Source organism: Apis dorsata, unplaced genomic scaffold (genome assembly GCF_000469605.1).
Source record: "Apis dorsata unplaced genomic scaffold, Apis dorsata 1.3 scaffold_87, whole genome shotgun sequence".
Classification (NCBI taxonomy): domain Eukaryota; kingdom Metazoa; phylum Arthropoda; class Insecta; order Hymenoptera; family Apidae; genus Apis; species Apis dorsata.
The window spans coordinates 467,346-489,412 of record NW_006263385.1 but is presented as its reverse complement, the minus strand read 5'-3'; the positions used below and the strand labels follow the sequence as shown (position 1 = coordinate 489,412).

The window sequence follows — 22,067 nt, the reverse complement described above, 5'->3', positions numbered from 1 at the left end:
CACTTATTATATTTTTATTTATTTATTTATTTATTCAATTGAAATATAATTTTTTACATATTTTTGGCACTCAAAAGATGACGCTAATAATCAATTCTTATTGTATCTTTATTCTTTTTTTATTATTCATTTTTTTATCTATATTAGTTTCATTTTCGGCATTCTAAAGATGGCGTTGATTCCACAATTTTTATTCTCTTTCTATCCTTTTTTTACTTCATTCTCCTTATCTATATCTGATTTATAAAAAGTTGGCGCCAATATTTGATTAATTTTGTTGCTTTCTTTTTTTAAATTGATTAAAAATTTAAACATTGATTTTTATGACAGATTTAAAAATCATAAGGTTAATTATTAATATAATTAAATTAGTTATTAAATTTATACATATAATTCCAATTAAATTTTCTTAATTCAATTATCACAACAAATAGCAAATATTTAATATATGCGTTAAATTCAAATTCTTTTTTTATAATGCATACTTTCATTATTTTATGTCACGAGTACAAGAAAATTATGAATAATAACCAGGATATAGTTAAACATTTGATTGATTACAAGTATGAGTAAGTTCAAAAATCAAAGCCAGCCCGATATTATCTCGACCGTTGTTAAATTTCTGGTTTATCTGACAGAGCAGCTTAGAAAAATTGAAATCACAATGTAACGCATGTTAAACTACTTCTTATCTCGTGGCATTTAAGCGTCGGTATCCCTCGTAGGACTACTCACACACAAAGACTATAAGTCTACCAAAACATTTCCTGCATGCTTAAATCTTACTCATTCCTGATAGTGATATGACTAATTGCAACGATAATCGTAACATATAACACAGCATAAAATTTCTTTTTCATGATTACAATGATATTTAACAATTTTGTAGAACTGCAAGAATGTAATGCAGAAATTGTAATTTTTTCCTTGCTTATTAATTATATCAAATAAATGTTAATGCATTCTTATAAGTTAATGTAAGTAAATGATATAATCAATATATAAAATTAAACATGTATTTCAAACATGAACAGAAATTCATTTTTTTTATTCTTACAATGAGGTTATGACATGAATAAAACTCTCCTTTAAAGATGGGAATATTATTATCAAGATTCCACTATTTTACATACAATAGTTACTTGGGCTAAATATCTCGCCGAATATACATGAAGAATCATACGTATTATTGTTTTTCTACTTTCGCCGCATGTGAATACCAAAAGAGATTAACGAAATTTAAACTCGTCACTTTAAAATTTATAATTCCATGCTGGCGCCCGACTGTTTACGCCCACGCATCGTTGCCCACAATGCAATATGCACAAACACATCTGTTTGCCATTTCAAAAAATGTTGACTGCAATTCTACTAAATTATTTTATTTAACGATCTACGAAATTTTTCGTTTTTCATTTAATAATTTATAACCGAGTAAAAAATCAATATTAAAATCACATAACATTTAACGTTTATCTTTGTTTGCATCAATAAAATGAACATATTCCCTAATAAATATAATCGTCCTTCGCAATTTACATTCTTGGCGGTATTTCCAACGAAATTGATTTCTCAGGGAAAAACAATGCCTTTGTTTCGTTTTTCTATCGGTTACTTACTCCATTACCTTCCTCCTAGTCGTCAACCTTGGTAAGCGCAAAAGAGGATAAATATCAAACTACGATAAAGCAATTTCAACTTTGTCTTCCTGTCTGTTGTGTATTGGTAACGAAAATTATTATTATATTCTCTCCAATAAATTCATCTATTTGATAAACTTAAATCTGAAAAAAATAAATAACCGCATATATAATTATATTGCATATAATTATTATTATTAAAAATTACATTGATCGATATTATTCATATATATATAGAATGAAAGTTGCATATAATCGCTTGTTTGCGCGGCTATCGACCAAATTTATTAACACGCGTGCCTATTGGCGATGTATCTTCTCGACCAATACGTTTTATCTCCAACGTTTGCAAACAGCACAAGCGAACCGAAACGCACGTGCGTTTTGCAAGAGGCAACGGGAGCGAGTATTGACTCATTTCGCGCAACTTCCACGATTGTTGTTCGAACTTGCCCGCCACAGCTGCAACTGAGAACAGAGTCCAAACGTGCTCGATTTCATGATCTCTTATTGTATTGCTTGCAAATTGTTCGATGGCATTTTTATGATTAAATTTTTCCTTCTTTGTTTCAAATTCTGTAATATCAGCAGTCACATGACATTATCTTAGACTTGTGTGTTGCCACGGAAGGAATACAGTGACTAATAAGTGTATGAATATATAATATGGTAGCGGCTCATTTTTTTTTGTCGTATTTCATATTTGCAAAAATTGTTATTCTAGATATAATTAGATTTTAAAAGATTATATTGATAACTTATCATTAAGTATTTACTATATATAAGCTTATCATATCATATCGTATTATCATATCGAGACTAATTGAATCAAGAAAATAAAAAAATATACTACATCGAAAAAAAAATAAACAAAATAAAAAATCAATATAAATAATAATAATCAAATAGTATATGTTTTTGTATTCATCAATTCAATCATTATTATTCGCAATTGCTAAAATAGCTAATTTTTTTATCTGTATTACACATAAAGATAAGATAAGAAAAGAAAAGAAACTTGAGTTGGTTGTACCAATAAACCAATCGTCATTTCAATTATTAAATGCGCATATGTTAATATCAAGAATTTTTATAATATATCTCGCATGATGGATGCGCCTCCCTATCTTTTTTTTACTAGGAAAATCGATAAATGATTTGTTAACCTCGAAATCACGAACGACACTTAACCTATATTTTAATGAAAAACAAGCAAATGTGAAACAGGCAAAACAACGAGATTCGTATTCTCTGAACTCATATGAGGCAGATCACTCTCGCGGCACCGATTTACAAAATGGCAATGACATTCCTTGGCGTCGTAATTTTTCCAATCGGGTAACGTTTCAAATGTGCTGCTAAGTCGAGGCCTTGGCTATAGGCAGAAGTTAGCTCAAGGACGACGACCGCCTGTCTATTCGAATTTCATCATGGTGTGAAGCTAAGCAGGTGAATGTCAATCCCTTGTGCTTCATGCCCGTAATGAGACGTATCTTTTGTAGTATAATACTGTGCTAAATAGATCTAATTTGATTAAAAATAACGATTATATAAATAATTATTAGAAAATATAAAAGATAATATCGTATGATATTCAATAAATAATAATAATAAATTCAATCGAAATCTTTTAGTATTAATTAGATCATAGCCTAAAATTAATTAAAACATCTTATCTTAGTTTTTAATCCTTTAATTTTATGCCTGTGTAATGTGTATGTCACGATGAAAAAAAATTGTATGTTATATTACGATAACCTCTTCTCTTTGTTATTCGCACCAGATATTTGAATCTAAAATAAAAAATTATCTTTTCAATCCGACAATGTGTCGCAGTTTACAAGTAATCGTGCATAAAGCTAATAATGAGGTAAAGCGAGATACTATTAACCTAACCTAACTTCTTCGTGTATCTTGGTCACTTGGTTACACAGGTGGCACCTGTATGCTTTTAAGTGGAGGAAACCACAGGTTCAGGAACGTCTAGCCATCCAGAGGGAGCAGGTTAAGGCGCGAGTATCCGACATATCAGATTGGTGAGTCATGCGTCTTGTTCGATATGTTCCGGCTACCCCGTTCACCGCCCACACAACTCGACGTATGAGTCATCCGACGATTCTTGGAAATGAAACGTGCCGCAAGTTTGAAATTTTCGTCGCCAAGTGACGCCACTGCAGTCTACTTTGGAAACGATGGCTATAAAACACAGTAGTATATAGATTCTGGCATTCAATACTTCTCCTCGGAAAGTTCCGCTCCAATAGCACTTATCAATTACGCAATAACGGATACATATATTGCTAATAAGAGAAAACAAATGATGAAATGACATTGCAATAGTACTATATGAAATAATCAAAGATGAAAATAAAAGATGAAAATAATTGAAAAAAATTGTTGATTTCATATATAGAATATAAAATAAATAAAAATAAAATTTGTTTTTCGAATAGGCACATAACTAATAACGATATTTATAAATATAAATATTAATAATGAGAAACTATTTTTGTATTTCTGAATATCATTATTTGATTTAAATAATATTTGTATTTGTGACATATGTGTTTAAATTTGATTTTAATATAAATGAAAATATTGTTTAATATAAATTTCATTATTTATCATCTAAATAAAATATTATTTTAACGATTATTTAACGATTTTTATTTAACGATTATTTAATGTGACAGTATTCTGACAAGAAAAACCCATTAATAATGCGAATAGAGCCGGCCCTGGCTCAAGCGTTGCGAACGTAGCACGACGAGCATCGCGATTGGTCGCCTGGGAATAGCTAGTGACGTCATACATGTTCGTGGAGCTTCGACAAGTAAAGAGAGTCGAGGCAGATCGTTGAGCCGAGGATTGAACGTGCGCGAACCTCGAGGTATTCCCCTACGGCATGAGTCATCGGGCACAGTTTCACACAGTTTCGGCTAAAAGAACCTACGATCCGTGTGTGCTGCTTTTAAATTCTCCTTAACGAAAATTTTAACCATTCTTATAGTTATATCAGAATAAATCTTCTAATTGAGGTTATAAAACGCCGCGAACAAACCGTTGACTTTTCCTTTCGCGCGAGAGAACGAAGAAATAATACCGTTGCGTCTTGACGACGTAAACATGAAGCTCGATGTGTCGGATGTACTTTACGACAGCTCGAGCGTGTCCAGCGACAGCGGAACGTCACAGAGCTCCCGCGTCAGCCATGATTTTCTCTCCAGCATCACGAATTCGTCTATACTACCTAGCAATGTAAGTACCGGCTGAATTCTCTATCTTACATTACTACAGAAATATTCGAAGAAAAAACAGATTTTACTATGTAAATATGGCAACTTATGCAATCTTAAGATATGTATATGTAGGCATATGAATGTGTGTTTGATAAACAGCATATATTATTGCTTGTAGTATGATATATGAATTTCTTTAAAATACTTGAATAGAAACTTATCTAATGAATAAAGATCTAGTAAGTTTGTTACGTAATATAGCTATCTTAAATAATTAAGCATTATTCAAAATAATATGTTTCATTATTGCCAATATATTAAAAAAAACTATCAAAAAAATATCATTGTTAATATTTCTAGAAAAGATGTTAGCTTTTTCTAACCTTAATGATCACGAAACAAACAATTATCGCTTATATATCAAGTTTTATAAATATGATATTAAAAAATAATAATAAAAATTCTTCGATTTCATAGAAAAATTTATTCGTTGAAAATCAGAAAATAAACAAAATGCTTTTATGTTATCTACTTTTTTTACGATTTCAAATATATGCTTTTCCTGGTAACAAAAATTCAATTTAAAATTAAGGATAAAAAGTTATATTATTTTCGTTTGATTAGAATTCGTAATTAGAACATACTTGACAATCTTTAAACGATGCTGTAGTCGTTACATGAGGATGGTACACACCGAGATCTAAATTTATAAATCGCGTGGCGTCATCGCTATAAACTGTTCAACGTAAAAACATGATTTTCAATTTTCATATTTTCCGACTGTTGAAATAGTGATAAGATTTGTTCTATAAATAAAACATGAATAATATTGGTACAACAATTTCAAATCTATTCCAATGCAAAATTTCAATACATATTCAAATAAACACGTTTTATTGTGACTAGGTATCCATTTAAGGTACACACTATACATATAAGTATCACCAATAAACTTCTGAGTTAGTACAGAATTAACCAATCAAATGCAATCTTATACATTATTGTTGTCTTATACATTCACTTATCTGTTGATGAATAATATCTATTGAAATATTTTTTTAACAAAATTATAATTAATAATAAATTATAATTATTTAAATTATAATTATATTATAATTATATAAATAATAATAAAATATTGTTAAAAAATTAATGATTAAAAAATAGGAAAACATTTAAACGTATACTATGATAATTTTAAAATAACAAAATTTTAATTTTTTTTTAATAAAAATAAAATTGTAGAGATAAAATTAAATTATAGTTACTAATTCTTATCTACTACTCAACAAAACAGGTTCCAGAAAAACAGAACATATTGATGTCGAATGGTTTTATAGATATGAACGATTACGTTAATTTCCATTTTCTTTTCCTTGCGTCACTCTTGGCAATAGATGCATATAAAAATTACGCATGTTTCCTATGTTACATAAAATATCATGTAAATGAGAAATGCGGTATAGTCCAACAAAATTCAATATCACAAGATGATAAAACGATAAAATTCTTTGATATAAAATTGTTAACATATAATGTTTTAAATAATTTTAGTCGAATTTTTTTGAATATGTTATCCCATCGAAGTTTTCCTTTTTACCCTAGGTATAAATTCTGTGGTAGATGACAGTATTGATCTAACATTTCGACTGACATGGCTTCTGTTGTTCACAACAGCTGTTTTATAAAGAACTCGTACACACTCGGTTCTACAGCGCGTGGTCATTTAAAAACACGCGCGGTACCAATACGTTACACACGTGCGCATGAACCTTAACGCTTATGTATAGTATGAGAAAGGAACAACTATAGATCGTAGTGTATATTGCGCAGTAGTAATGTTTTGAACAGATAGCCGACCGAACAGCCAGCTGTTGTCACCTAATTATCTCTGTCGCCATTAAAAGTAAGGTTAGAAAAGAAAGACAGAAAAATCAACTGATAAAATGCAAATAGTTATTGTGGAGAAACATTTGTGAGTTCTGTCAGGGAAAGTATAGCGCATGATGTGATTTATAATTCTAAGTTATGAGGTTTAGGGAAAAAGGCTTATTGTTCCATAAAGAGTCGACATAAAGACCACCATATTCAGATATTAGATAGAAAAGAAAATTCACTTCAGGTAGAAAGAAAATTTATAAGGTATTGTGATGAGAGATATTTGAGTTTCAATTATGAGAATTAAAATTTATTTGTTTTTGTTTATTCATTTACTCGTGATCAAATTTATCACATTAACTTATAAATGGTGATTATTTATTATATTATTATTATTATTATACTATTATTATTATTATACTATTATTATTATTATATTATTTATTATAATATATTATTATTATACTAGATTATTAGAAAGAAAATATCTATTGCTTATTTATTTTGCATTTAATTTTTTTAATCTTTTTGTTTTAAACAATTATTTAAATAAAAAATTTTATATTGCTCTTTTTGATACTCTTTATCAGTAACTCGAATCATAGTTAACAGTTAAAATTTCTTTTAAAAGAAGCCATAAAACAGTAAAATACAACTTTGTTCAAAGGATTATCTGTTACAAACACATCAAACTATTCTCAGAACTCAAAGTTTTCGATTTGTCGATGGAACGTGATGCGCAGGAATCAGTAAGTATTCAATCGGCAGCAAAGTCACGGAGACGTAATCTTGTTTCCTGGTACTTTCTTACCCATTGTATCTTCTTTTATTCCCGATAGAGAATGTTTAGTGTTCATGTTTTATCCGAGACTAAAATAAAGAGACCGAATCTTTTGACGCGTATATTCAAGAAGAAGAATAAGAATCGACTGATTCACAGTGATGTGTCTGATTATTTATTTCCTTTTGTTCTCTTAAATATTCAAACTATCGTCGTTGTTTCAATCCGTTTATGCACACTTTTCCCCATAGAAGAATCGACCAAGGTTTCCGCCTTTCCCTCGCATGATTTTCGGCGGCCATTATTATGCTGCGCGCGCAATGCGAGTCGATCTTTTGGTTTACCCACAAACATTCGATTAACCCGCTGCTTTAGCCGCGTGCTCATTAAAATATCTCTTTGTTCGCGGTAAGAACAAAGCCATGATCCATTCACGTAGTTGTCGTCGATCTTTAATTTTCCTTTGTGTCCTCTATTAATGTTAATGTGTCATAAGTGAATCGTAAGAAATCATCGATTCTTTTTCCTATGTGATTAACAGAATTTGTCAAAAATTTTCCTAACCTTTTTTCTTAACCTTTTTAAAGATGTTGAGACAATCATATATTATCAATGTGATAAATATTTTATTTTTCTTAAGGAAGTTGCTTATACTTGGCTTTTAATTAGCAATTATCTCAAATACTTTTGTAAATATCCATAAATATATATAATTTGTGCAAGAAACAATTCAAAACGAATCTAGCAAAAAATTTCTTAAATAATTAGTATATGGCATCTATCTAAGATTAACTTAATTATAATTTTGATAAGTCTTTTTAAAAAAATTGTTTTTCTTGATTGAATATAAGTTTAGAAATGGTTAAGCAACTGTTTGGATCGTTTATTATAGACAGTTTGTAGCGTGCATGAGTCATACTTTATTGACATACTGCGCTTCTTGCACGAGACTTTTCACCAAACAGAGCCATAAATCTGCCAAAATTATATTTTCTTCAATGTGTTTTAAGAAACTGATTGTTTCCTTACCGTAAACAATACAAAGGGCTTTGAACTTTGAACTACGCATAGCAATAATTTTCAAATATGCAAAATATGATAAATCACAATATTGATTTTCATAATTTATATTATATCTGCTCTAAATAGTTCTTATGAAAATATAGAATTTATAAAAAGTATTTATAAAAAACAATTTCTTTTCTTCAAAAAAATTTGAATATTTAATGATATATAAATAATTTGTATATTTGTAAAAATTTATAATAAAATTTTACCGTTCATAAAATAAAATAAAGAAGAATTTAATTTTTCTAAATAATAATTTAAAAAAAAAAAGAAAGAATAACGATAATAAAATTTTACAAACGTTTATGTTAACGCGTCACATTTGTACAACAATCTTTATGACCTTTTCTCTGTACATTCTGCACACAGTAGTTGGCTACGCATGTTGTTCTTTTCTTCTTTTTCTTTTTTTTTCCTTATTCGTGCATAAAGTACGTTCACACGTACGTTGCACCGGACTAACAGAGTTTACACAGAGTTTGTTGCACGTGTGTTCACGACGTATATATGTTATACATATCGAACAAGAACAAAGAACTGTGCATATACGAAGGAATTCCCAGTACAGAAATAGTAAGAAGTGTTGTTGCTTTAGTATAATAAACGATCTTTCGCAAACGATGATCACTAAACTTCACAATGACTTCTTCTATTTTTATCATTTTGTAGCCTCATATTAAATTTGGAATCATAATAAAATTATATGTTAAGATTTAAAAAAATTTTAGGAATAAAAATCTGATATATAATGAATTTATATAAAAAAGAAAAAAAGAAACTTTGAGAAGTTAAGCTTTGAGCTTTTATATAGTTACCGAATAAATTTCTTCTGAATATTTCCTTGATATATTTTCAGTACTATTGTAATAAGTTATTACACTTCGTATATTCTTTGCGATATCATTTATGAAAGTGAGAAAATTGCATTAATTCTTTTTTAAGTATGTTTATACATGTACAATTGTTTATGTATATATCATGTTGTTGCCTTGTCTGATTAGTGATGTAGATTATAGTTTCATATGCAGTATTAATTGAAACTATATAAGTATTTTAATATAACGTATTAAATTATGAAATAAAGAGAAAATTATTGATTATTGAAAGAAAGAAATAAGTTTATTAGATGTATATGCATTTCTTAATATTTTTATTAGGATTTAAGGATTAAAATATCAATTAAAATAGTATTACTTTTATGTAATTTTTTACGTTTGAATATTTTTTATTTGACAATCAAATGATTAATTGGCGCGCATGCGCGGTTGTTCAAAAAATTGAAATGAAACGATTTATTAAACTTTTGAAATTTTTCTTTTAAAATTAACACAAATGATAAAGATCTATTTGACTATCTTTATAAAATTATGCAAGTTGAGGACTATACGTAGTTTACCTGGAAAAGGGAATCTAATTCTTTGTGGAGTGTTCCCCAGTTCTGTGGAAATCATCGTGATACGAAGACATAGTGTAGACAGAACACGTTGATTGGCCGCGCACTATCGCGCGAATCAGCAATCAAGATGGCGATGACGTCACGCGAGTTTGCTCGACGCTGATTGGTGGGGGGTCGAACGGCTGTCTTTCTATATAGTTTCCCAGTCATTGGCGGGCTCAGTTGGGATACGTAAGCGCACGCGACACTATCTTGAATACATAGTAACTCGTTGTTACATAGTTGAACTTGTACGTGACAGTGCGAAAAGGCAATGATGACCATTCGTACGTGTCACTTTTTATCGAACAGTAGTGGTACTTAAACCGAAACGTGATATCGGTGAACGTAAAAAGGTGCGACCTGCTTCATCGCGAGTGTACTTGGCACAAGTTCAACACATACTTTTGAAGTTCAATTTTTTGGACATAGAACTATCCTGTGAAGGACTAACGTCTTTTTCATTTTTTGTTTGTGGTGAAACCTTGAAAACGAAACGCGCTCACAGATGACGCAACGTGTACCCAGCACAGGCTTTTACGACAATATTGTCGAAGATCACAATTACACCATGTTTTCCATGTATCCACCGACTTCTAACCTATCAGATCCGTGGCAACCAAGCAAATTAGACAATATTATGGTAAGAGAAATTTAATTAAATTTTACGTATTTTACGTATTTTTATCACACGTCATGTGTCATCTGAAGGAATAAATTATATATACATATTTTAGTTAAAGAATTTATATATGTATATATATACATATTGCTTAGTCGAAATATATATATATATATATTCATAAATAAAATATAGGATACTTGAATGTTTTATTGAACTAGCACAAATAAGCATCGATTGTATACATATCGTTCAGGTGTCATGTTCGAAGGTCGATCGATATGGTCGAACTAGAACTATCCCTGAACTTAGTCGCAATTCACGTAGAATATTATATTTTGAATTTTTTTCTTTATATGAAAGAATTTAAGTATACATTCGAAATAGCATGAAAATATTAATTAAACATTAAGCTCGAAAGTAGAGAACATATATGATGAAAGTGATTACAATTAAGTTGATAATTGTGGTTCTTAAGATGAAATTTCTAAGAAGCATCATTATCGCACGAAATCCTTGATTGTTTTACCAATCGAGTTCCATATTTTCAAAAGTTTCATATTTTCAAAGCTTGACAAATATTTTTGACAAATATTGATACTATTTTGTTATATTTTTTCGATATAAGTAGAAAAATACATAAAAGAAGAAATATTTAAAAATTAAGTTACAATCTCAATTTTTTATTATACATTTATTTCAACAAAATTTCTTCTAAAGAAGAATTCTTCTAAAGAATTGAGAAGATCAAGAAGCTCATATTTATTACAGTCAATTATAATATGTAAGTCGAGTTTTAAAAGAGCTTCTCATCTTTAATGACCATTACCGTCATTAAGACTTACCAATTCTTGCGAACCTAAACTATTAGTCGAAAATGACTTTCGACTAAGCAATATCCTATTTTACAACACATCAATTTGTAAAATTTAACTAATCCCTTTTTTATGTAATCTCCATAATACTTAAGAAATCCATATTTGAATCTATTATCATTAGACAAATTGCTCATTATTTTGAAACCTTTAACATGTAATTATTATTATTAATATAGATAAAAGTAATTATAGAATTTTCTCTTAAAAACATTTTTTAAGTACCAAATACCAAAATATAAAATATAGTATAAGGAATTTTTAGATAATATTTTCTATTATTTATCAACAATGAATTTTTTTTGTTCAATCATTTTTTTATTCGTCAATTTTAGTCATTAAACTTAAGAAGATTGTCTTAGAAAGAAAAGCTTCTTCTAATAAAATTTTAGCATTCTTTGCACATATGATACCGAAGGAAAACAGTTAAATCTGACAGGAAGCCCAGAGTTAACGCTCGTTAACCCACCAATTAGAGGGTTTAGTTAAACGAAGGCAGGGTTAAGTTTAGCAAGAGCAATATGAACGGGTCATAAGGCAAGAGGTGTCATCCTGCCTCTTAGCCTCTCAAGAAAGACGATATTCTCTTCGTTGTTGTTCTCTTTATACCATGCACACAATATATTCTCCAATTACTTTCACATGAAAACTCGCAACATTCAATAAAATTTTTAATAACTTTTATCTCATCATTATCTCTGCTTATATTTATCTATTTTCAATTAAATAGAAGTTTTAACATCTTAATTATTATTCATTAGATTAGAAAATTTTTCAATTTAATGATTTTACAAATATTAAATAATTTATTTCTACAAAAATAAATAGATTTTTATTACTTTCCAACTATCGTTATCGTATCTAAAAATTTTCCATCATTTCCCTTTCTCATTTTGTTCTATATATCATATTTAGTTAATTAACATTCTTTCACATGAAAGAACAAAGAAAAAATAGAATCGCTACAATTATATCTCTATATCGACATCCTTCCATTATCCTTCAATTATCATCCTTTTTCTCTTCTGTCGCGGAAAGGAAAATCACTTTGTTCCATCGTTGCGGCGATCTTTGAAGGATACAGTCTATCGCCCATACTAGATTAACATGAAAACGCGTAAAAAACGGAAGTTGTCCACTTCTTTATTTTCGCCTGGCTTACCTCAGTCCCTCGGTCGCGTATTACGCGGGATGATGATTCATCGGGGCCTCGCGTAGTTTAACCAGCGATTTATGAATGAAAATCCGAGCACGTGTCGCGTGAGCAACTCGGCGTACCGCGACACGCGAGATCGACCGCCATTATTATTCGCGATGCCTCGTAAACATGTCGATTATGCTCCCGCGAGACATCCGGTACCAGGAAAAACGTTCACAGCTTCGATCTCTCTCGTGCATGTTGCTCTCTGTTGTAATTGTTCTAACTAGATTCCATTTTTTTTTCTTCCTTTTCTTCTTATTTTTAGTTATTACTGATACCGGGAAAATCAAATCCGGATTCGTTCGGTTTAAGAATTGCGATGATGTTGAGAGGTGTAATTTGCTTGAAATTCAATTTACTTTAATCTATTCTTTGGCTTTGGCTTGAGTTTGATGGTTATTCGAGAAAGTTTTGGAAGGATTGGATTTTTTTTTTTTTTATGTTCTTAAATATAATTAGTTATTTTTAAGGTAATTCGGGTTAAAAATGATACTTAATTATATTTTAATTTTTCGACGAGTAAAAGGTAATTGCACAAATTTTACACTCTTACAAAATAGCCAATTTTTTGCGCATTACAAAATTCCGAACGATTTTTCAGAACGATGATCAATTACAAACTCATTAACGTTTTACCAGCAGCCTTCCTTTAAGTGAAAACCTAACGGTGGAAAGAGAAAAGATCCACGCAATATCGTAATATCTTCGATAATTCTTTTTCCCCTTCGAAATTAACGGATAAAAAGAATCGTGTAGAAAAAAATATCGTTATTGCGAAAACTCCTTCGATACAACAAAAAACGTTTATTTCGTAACGTACATCCGCCGGTATCTATTGTAGGAACAAAATTATTCCAATCTGGTTTTAAATGCCTAACGAGAACTCGAACTGCCAACTTCGTACGGTTTCCACGCTCGTAAGATCATATTTTATACTTATATTTATTTTTCGCCTTTTTTTTTTCCATTGGATAGCGGATAGTCCGTAATCCGGTGTGGTCGACCTCGAAAGGAGGTCGATTCCACGGAAAGATATCTTGCGTGCGAAGTGACGTCAATACGTTAACACTTTCCCCTCGAGAATGCCTCGAATGGATGTCTTCGGTTTTAACGTCTTCTCGATGCTCCACCTTCTTATATCTACCTGTTGTCGGTGTTTTTCCCTTCGGCTGATTGCGAAATCGACGCAATAACGGTGGATTAAAGGTAATTTCGATCTTTCTAGCGTTTTTATTTTTTATTTTTTTTTTTTCTTTATCACAGTACGATAGTATTTCTTTCTATGAAACTGATTAATGATTCGAGACATTAGGTGACTAAGATGGAAGCGTTTGAGATTTGCTTAATGCCATTTTCAGGTTTCTATCGTTATAATTATTGTAGAATTTTTTCTTTTTCTTTTTTTTTTTTTGTGTTTCATTTCATAGAAAATGAATCTTAAAGCAATAGAAAATTTATATATCGTAATTTAAAATTTTATTATAAAAATTTGGTTCTCAGGTACACAACTTTTAAAAAACATAAATTTCCTTGTACAAACTATAAGAACGTAATATCTATTACTAATTACTAATTAAAATATTTAAGTTTCTAAAAATAATCCACATCTCTCACGATTATCCTATATTAAACAAAAAATTCTCGATTAATAATACCGTCACATTATTTTACTCTCATATTTTAAACAATCTTCGTCACATTGATATAATACCATCATCGGTTCCAATACCTATTCACTTGTCCTTCGAAGAGACTACAATCGTATCGTATCGATCGCCGAAAAGACTCACGAATTTACGCTCCGAATCCAATTGTTTCCACATCAAGATCCGTCCGATTCCATAAAATATTTAACATACCAAGCCGTGCCTGTCTGCCAGGAAGAATAGACATTACGAAGGAACGTTTGAGAAAACACGTGGACCCATCTCTCGTGATCCTCGTTGAAATTGATTTCCGGCCGAGTGGCATGAAAGAGAAACGTTAGTCGTCTTATTCATAGCTTGCATTCCTCGTGAAAGTGGTCTCGGTGTGTTAAACGAAGAGGAATCAGGTTCAAGAGTCGGCCTCCTAAGCTCGTTGTATGCCGGTTATAATTCAAAAAGACCTCTTCTTCTTCATCCACTCTTCCCCATCTGATGGTTATGATAAAGTGGTCCACCTATTCATTCAGGGTGATGCTCGCCCTTATAAAAGGTGCTGGCTCGTTTAAAAGGTCATGGAACCCTGTATATAGCCCTTTTTGGGACCTTTGCTCGTATGTGGGACGAACGTGTATCCAATTTTGTGAAACTTATTATAACCTGTGGCAGTTTGAAGAACCGTGGCTAGACAAAAAGAACGTGGGTGACTTTTAAATTAGCGTTACCATATTAAGCAGTTCATTATAGGTTAATGCGTTAGAAGTTTCAACATTGTGCCTTGAATGATATTAGATTCGACTTTTAGTTATTTCTCTTTGTAGAAATTTTAATATCTTTTTTTCAAATTTTCTTCTGATACTCTTAAATGCATCTTAAAATTCTGAAAAAGTTTAGATTTTAATTTTATTCATTCTTTCTTAATATATATTCCATATTTTTCTATTAACATCACCAAAGTTTCTCCTTATTTTTCTAAAATTTGTTTGATATTTTAAGTTTTTAAAAATTACAAAAAAAAATCAAAATTACTTTCTGGAAGAATACTTCACTTTATATTATAATTATTCATAGTCGAATACATTAAAGAGCTATGATAACGATGCCTTATGACTCATCAAAAAAAGAAAAAAAAAAATTATATTCCAATCTAAAAAGTCTATCGAATAAAATGCAACGTGCCCAATTATAAGTAACTACCTGCCCTGTTTTTTTCTTCTCGCGTGAGAATGCAGAAGGAAAGAGAGAGAATCGGTCACGAGAATTGGAGCGCGTTTAAGAGGGAGGAGGAAAGGAATAGGGAAAGAGGCGCGTGTGGAGGTCCACGTAGGCCGTCATTATGCCCGCGATTATGAAGGTATTTCTCATCGGGGAACACCGAAGTGCAACCAGTCGGAAATGCCTGAACGATTGCGTCATTGGTAAGGAATTCACGGACCCTTCTGTCCTCGAAGCGTTTTCTTTTAACAGCTTGTGATCCTTTTTTTTCTCTCTCTCTCTTCATGACCGCCATCACGTCCTTCGACGTTAATACCTCCATGACGACGAAACGCACGAGAGTAACTCGTGCTCACTCTACTATTTCGATTTTTTGGGAGGAGGGGTCGTGTACGTGAAAGTGATTGGCGAATTAGCGGCTTGCGTGAGTGGTCATTTTATGTGAGTGATTTAGGAAAGAATGGACAGATAAAGTTCTCCGCGGGGTTCTTTGTCCCTTTTCTTTTTCATTTCTCGAATGGAAGATGAGTCGACATGTGTGCAAAGAAAGATAGTGATTAGATATGAGCAAGTGGTGATTAATTTAGGCGTATTAATGATATCTTTAGTTTTTTTTTACATAATTATTCTTTTCTTAGTTTTAGAAATTTAATATCAAATTTAAGAATCGAATTATGAAAGTTACAGATTAGCACAGTCGAGTAACCTTGCAATTATCGAACGATTTCTCGCGTGATCGCGGATTTAACTTTTTTTGCTCGATTATTCAGAATTCTGTATCTTGATATGAATTATATCAACAATTTAATAACGAATTAGTTTATTATTTGTTTGTTGAACTTAGTTTTTTGACTATAAGTCAACGAAATTTTGGAAAATTTTAGCATGGATGATGTTCGATTTTCGATGAATTAAGTTTATATAATTTTGCGAAAATTGATGATAATCCGATTAAGAATATAAGATAAGAGAGAAGAAGTAATGTACTTGTATTGTCGAATATAAATTTATCGGTTTCGTAAGAAAAGAAATCTTTATGAATATTACCCGAACAAAATTATTATTGCGTTTCTGTTAGCAAGAGTTTTTTTATTAGGGTATTACGATCACTACTTTCTTAGATGATGACTCATACCGAAATGATTCAGTCTGATAACAGTAGTGCGGAGAAAAAAATATCGATATTTTCAAGTATTTCATTATTTAAATTTTATTTATTCAATAAAAAAGAACATTTATAATTTTATTTTTAGTTTAAATAAAGATAGATTACTCGTTATATCGAGCTACATTTAGAATATTTTATTCTAAATAAAATCTTATTAGTTACGTAATTTCATAATTCGTTTCGTAATTCGATGTAATTCTTTTGAAATACGATTATAGATAACATCGATAACAATTATTAAAACAATTGTAGATTATTGTTCAAAAATAAAAAATTCTAACCTATTATTTATAAGGATCATTTTCGTTATGAATAGTTTGAATTGCATCAAAAGTAGCAATTACGTATCGATAAATCTGAGTTAATCGGTCATCTTAGGCAAAAAGTAGGTGATTAAACACCCTCGAGGCTAGATTCGTTTCGCAAGAGTAGTGATTCTGAATCGGGAAAACTTAATTATACGATCGCCAGATACAGACGAAATTAACATTTGTTGAAAATGGGCTTCAAATTTACTTATTTTTCACATTTTAATTCATTTTTATTGGTATTTATAAATATATCGTATTTATAAAAATATTTATTCGATGAAATAACTTCATTGATAGTGTCATACATTTCCTTAAAATTCAATAAATCTTTAAAGAATTCAAATTTCTTCATCAGTGCCAATTTTTCAATCTTCTCTCTCATCGTTTACATCGTAAAATCTGTAAAGAACAAAATACCCCGGATATAGCTAGGATATATAGGATATAGCTAAGAAGAATCTATGGCAATTTTATTACCAATCGATAATAACACTGACCTACAACGAGTACCTTGAAAGAAGCAATCCACGGCAGGACTACTACAATTCCACATGAATGCGAGCACAAAGGAGGACAGGGCCATGACGTGCAAGGAATTTCTAAAATTACCCTGGGGAAGCCCGTTCTCCTTCGTGTCGTTCACCTCTGTACATGAACCATTCGAGGGACCACCACTGCCTCTTGATTCCCCAGTCCTTCGGCTTTGTTTCGAGTTCGGTGCTAAAAATGGTTAGTCAGAGCACTTTGTTCTTATCTATGTCGTTTTATCGACTACTGACAGACCAGTCCAAGTATTTTTGAGTCGTGTTATAAACGTGACGTGTGGCGTCGCTTATACGTGGAAAAAACACTTTGAGTGATTCTTTCGTCTTCTAGAAACTTCGATTGTTTCCATTTTAAATTTATCAATATAATCATTTTGATCATCGTTAATATTCGTATAAGATATTAGTATTATTCGTATTGAATACAAATGACGATATATAATAAAATATTTATATTGAAATAATATCGCGATAAATGCGACGATCTTAGTTACACGAATGCCGAGTTACAATTGCCAGAATTCAATTTCCCCCACTCCAATATCTTTCGTCGACGCAGATATCTCGCTACTAATCTTTTTGAACTTCTTAAAATCATTAATAACATCCGTTCTATTCTCTTTGCTTAAAAATTCTTTCCTGATAATTAATAATATTCTATTATTGTTTTATCGGATTAAGTTCTTTCGTAACTCGTTCAAATACCTTTTCTACCTCGAAATAAATTCCTTTTCGATATAATCGAAATAAGTGACACGCGGTTGTTGCGTGAGAAATGTGACTCTAGATTTTTTTCGACTGCTTTTCACGTGCAAAATTGTTTCAAACCACTGTTTAAACGTGTTTGTTTAAGCAATAGAGGTAGAGCGTATGCGTTACTTGTAGAAAAGGCGGCGTGCGACCAACAACGAAGCACTGTTCTCAATGGTAATCGTTAATCGAGGCTCAGGAAAGGCCAGACTTCAATTAAGAGCCCTAGATGCTGGTTTGAAGAGAGACTGATTACGTCGAGACGGGCTTAAATGAGATCTGAAAGACGTAGTAGCTTTATGGCGGTTAACGTTTAATATTTTTTTACGTCTATAATTCACGAAAAATTAGCAAATTTTCTTGGTCATCAAAAATGAAAATTGTTATTTCAAAATTATCGTTTGAAATTCAAGTATATAAAAGTTAATAAGAATTCTAATATACTCAACTAAAAAGTAATCATTATATTTAATTCCGCGTAATAAAAAAAATCATACTTAACCTCTTTCGGTTAAATTTCCCGGAACACTTCACACGTTATGCGACTTTCGAACAAAACTCTCGAACAGGACTTTCGAACTGTCCAAAGATAATATCGAAAGATAACATTTCCAACAATCGACAAAATTTGTAGCAATATTTCTGTATTCGTGGAAGAATGCGTGAAATCGTGTTTCAAACCGGAAGAGGGTCTCATGGATGACGCAACTACACGTGCTCGACTTCGAATTTCCTGGTACGATGATTCTGTGCTATCGAATCCCTGTGACTCATTTGCAGTTGGCGCCTATTTAGTAATCAGATGCCTGCAAATGCTAGTAATACATAGGCATATATATGTATTTGAATGCATTTATACAAATATCGCGGATCGCTCGCAGACTCTATTAATGTTGATTAAATCTAATCTTTTTTTAGCTTGATGAGAAAAGAACGTGTGACAAGAAAAAAAAGATACTGTTATTCTCTTTTTTGCTATTTGTAATAGCAATAGTTTAAAGTCTTTTGCTTGTAATAAAAATGTATATTGATAATTTTTATTAATACGATAAATAATATTTTATTTCTTTTGAAAAAATAATCGAATACATTCATTAATACATATTTGTTCTGTAATTTTATTCAGATCGTGATAAATATATAAAATATATAATATATATATCCATCTTAAGAAAAATCTCTATTATACAATTCCAATAATCGAACATTATCTGTCGCGTTGAAATTATATTATTAGGAGGTACTCGAAAATTCCAAGTATTTCTGAGCTGTTAAGTTTCCTCGAAATTCCTATAAAAAAATTTACGAACTTGCTGGGTTAGCAAAGTTGAAAGATTTCTTCAATTCCTTCTTGGTTAAAAAAGGTGGTTTGATCGCGTTTCGGTCGCCGGAATGAAGTCATCTCTTATCCCAAACTAATGCATCCTTTTTCCTTCTCTTTGCTCTCTTTTTCTATGTTTTTGTCCACGAGGATTCTTCTTCGTCTCTCTCGCGTATACACTGTATCCTCTCGAGAAAGGAATCGAGTACGGCCGAAGATAGCCGAAGCGGCGAGGCCGAGTCCGAGCTAGCGACCATGTGGTGATAGCACGATGACAGAAGCACTGTCAGTGTCACTACGGCTGCCGTTGTGCGCGGTCGTCTAACGTGATTTTTTCCGTCTCTCTTTTTCTCGTTCTTTTTTTTTTTTCTACGATTTAGGTAATCGCTGGTTTTTTCCTCAATCTCTCTGCGATTCCTCGAACTTGAATCTAATCATATTAATTTCACGGAAATATCAAAGAAATTATCTATAAAAAATTGTTCAGTTGATCGATTGTGTTGTTATAGTTAATATATAGTTAATATAGTTTTCGTGAACACGCATAAAGTCAAGAAGTCAAAGTCAGTTCGAGGTGAGTTTATTCTTTTAAAATTATTGCTAACGTATATCAATTATTCAATTTTTTTTTTTTTTTATTATTCAACTTTTATGCATATGTTGCAACTAGCATTATATTATTATTAATGAAATGTACATACGAAACGATTATGACATCTGCCATAAATATTCAAAATTAAATAACTAGGGAAAAAATCATAAACATAATGAATTCGTTCTATTCGCGGATATAGAACAAACAACGGTAGTAGCTAGATATTTTCTTTCCTAATAGCATCGTTATCTTGTTCTTTAGCTGATAGCTGATAGCTGATAGCTGATGTCTGTGCTTTTTGTTTTCTTTCACTCGATGCACTTTAGACTCGTCAGAGTCAACTTCGTGCACGTGCCTCTTCCCACGTATAAGTGAGCTTTCACGAATCGGCTAGTTAAGGCTTAAAAACCTTGACGTCCCAAGTCGATAATGTTCCCGGAAATACCGTACGTGTTTCCCTTTCGTAATTATCGAATAATGCATAAACGTCGTTTTAACAATCTTACGCGCTTTTATTCTCATCGTTTTATACTGTAATATTATTTTATAAAATTATAACAACGTAGATTAATTTACCATAATATTTTTGAACAATTGCAAATATTTGTTTTTAAGTGAAACAAAGAGAAATAAAATACAAATGATAAAAGAACTCGTTCCATATTTTATTGTTTTTTTCGATAGAAACTAGCGAGGGTCTATCGCCTAGAAAATCAACTTGCGCATTATGTAACGTATAGCACACTACGTTAAAAAAAAGTGTAACAAACGGGGAAAGTCATGCGCACAGTCAATCGGCGCGTGTTATCGTGTTTACATTCTTTGTTCTTTGTTCAAAGCTGACGGTGCATCGATGTTTGCGCCGGATCACGCTTTCGAGCGTTCACTTCCTCTAATGTTCCTAATTCCTATGTAGCCGGATGTCAAAAGGAAATTACGAATATTTCTCGTAATAAACGAGTGCATTTTCTTTACTAGTTTTTTATTGCCTGCAGTTAAATTGAACCTCCTAGTTATTTTTCCATTGCGCAAAATCGTTCTTTCCTTTTCTCTCTCTCTTTTTTTTTTTTTTTTCTATCGTGGAAACTTTTATTAGAAAAAAGAAATAGAAACATGAATTAGAAATTAGAAACATAATTCAAAATATAATTTATGATTTCAAATATAATTCTTATAATTGCGGAATTCAGATTAATCAAATATGATGCAATTGTGAATCAATGTTGGCGATTCTTATGGCTAAATTTGAATATTGATTCGTGAATGTGAAAATTATTATATCATTTAATTAAAATGGAGATTATTAGTTAATTGGTAGGAATAAAATTTAATATTCGTGCATAGACGATAATTTTGCTTTCAATCTTGAAGTAATTTCTGCATAGTATTACTATTGTTTTCGTATCGAGTCCACAAGTGAAAAACAACAAAGCGAGTGGAATAAGTGATTATGAAATTATTCCACTATTTTACATTTCTGAGGAAAATTGAAGGAAAGAAGGAGATTGTAATTCGACTCGAATATCGAGAATAATAAATTTCCTTTATGCGAAATTAATCCTTTTGATCTCCGGTTAGAGAATTTTAATTAACAATTTAATAATTTATTATATCTTTTTATGTGATTAAATTAGAAAATGAAAAAATGAAGTTTAAAAAATTTTTTATTTGAATTTTTAATTTTAAATGGTAATATTTAATTTCATAAATTGAAAATAATATTTATAATTAATACGAAGTACGATTCTGTTTAATATTTTTGAGTGGCTGAAAAAATAAA

General features: G+C 30.9%; 1 protein-coding gene and 1 long non-coding RNA gene across 3 annotated transcripts in view; one reads left to right on the top strand and one right to left on the bottom strand.

The window, feature by feature from the left end:
- Nucleotides 1–2,725: 2,725 nt before the first annotated feature.
- On the bottom strand, nucleotides 2,726–3,982 carry LOC102672102. Its single transcript, XR_421126.2, has 2 exons — nucleotides 3,537–3,982; nucleotides 2,726–3,433 (listed from the first exon to the last, which is right to left on the bottom strand). It is a non-coding gene; the product is annotated as an uncharacterized LOC102672102 (long non-coding RNA).
- A 470-nt stretch (nucleotides 3,983–4,452) lies between these two features.
- LOC102672245 (transcription factor kayak) overlaps nucleotides 4,453–22,067 on the top strand; it is a 31,118-nt gene continuing 13,503 nt past the window's right edge. The window contains exon 1 of one of the 2 annotated variants that reach the window (XM_006611342.2): nucleotides 4,453–4,898. In XM_006611342.2, the coding sequence (XP_006611405.1) occupies nucleotides 4,767–4,898 (132 nt within the window). In that variant the 5' untranslated portion in view covers nucleotides 4,453–4,766. Of the gene's footprint in view, nucleotides 4,899–10,192; nucleotides 10,685–22,067 lie in introns of those variants that run through there. The other variant, XM_006611341.2, reaches the window with a different exon arrangement.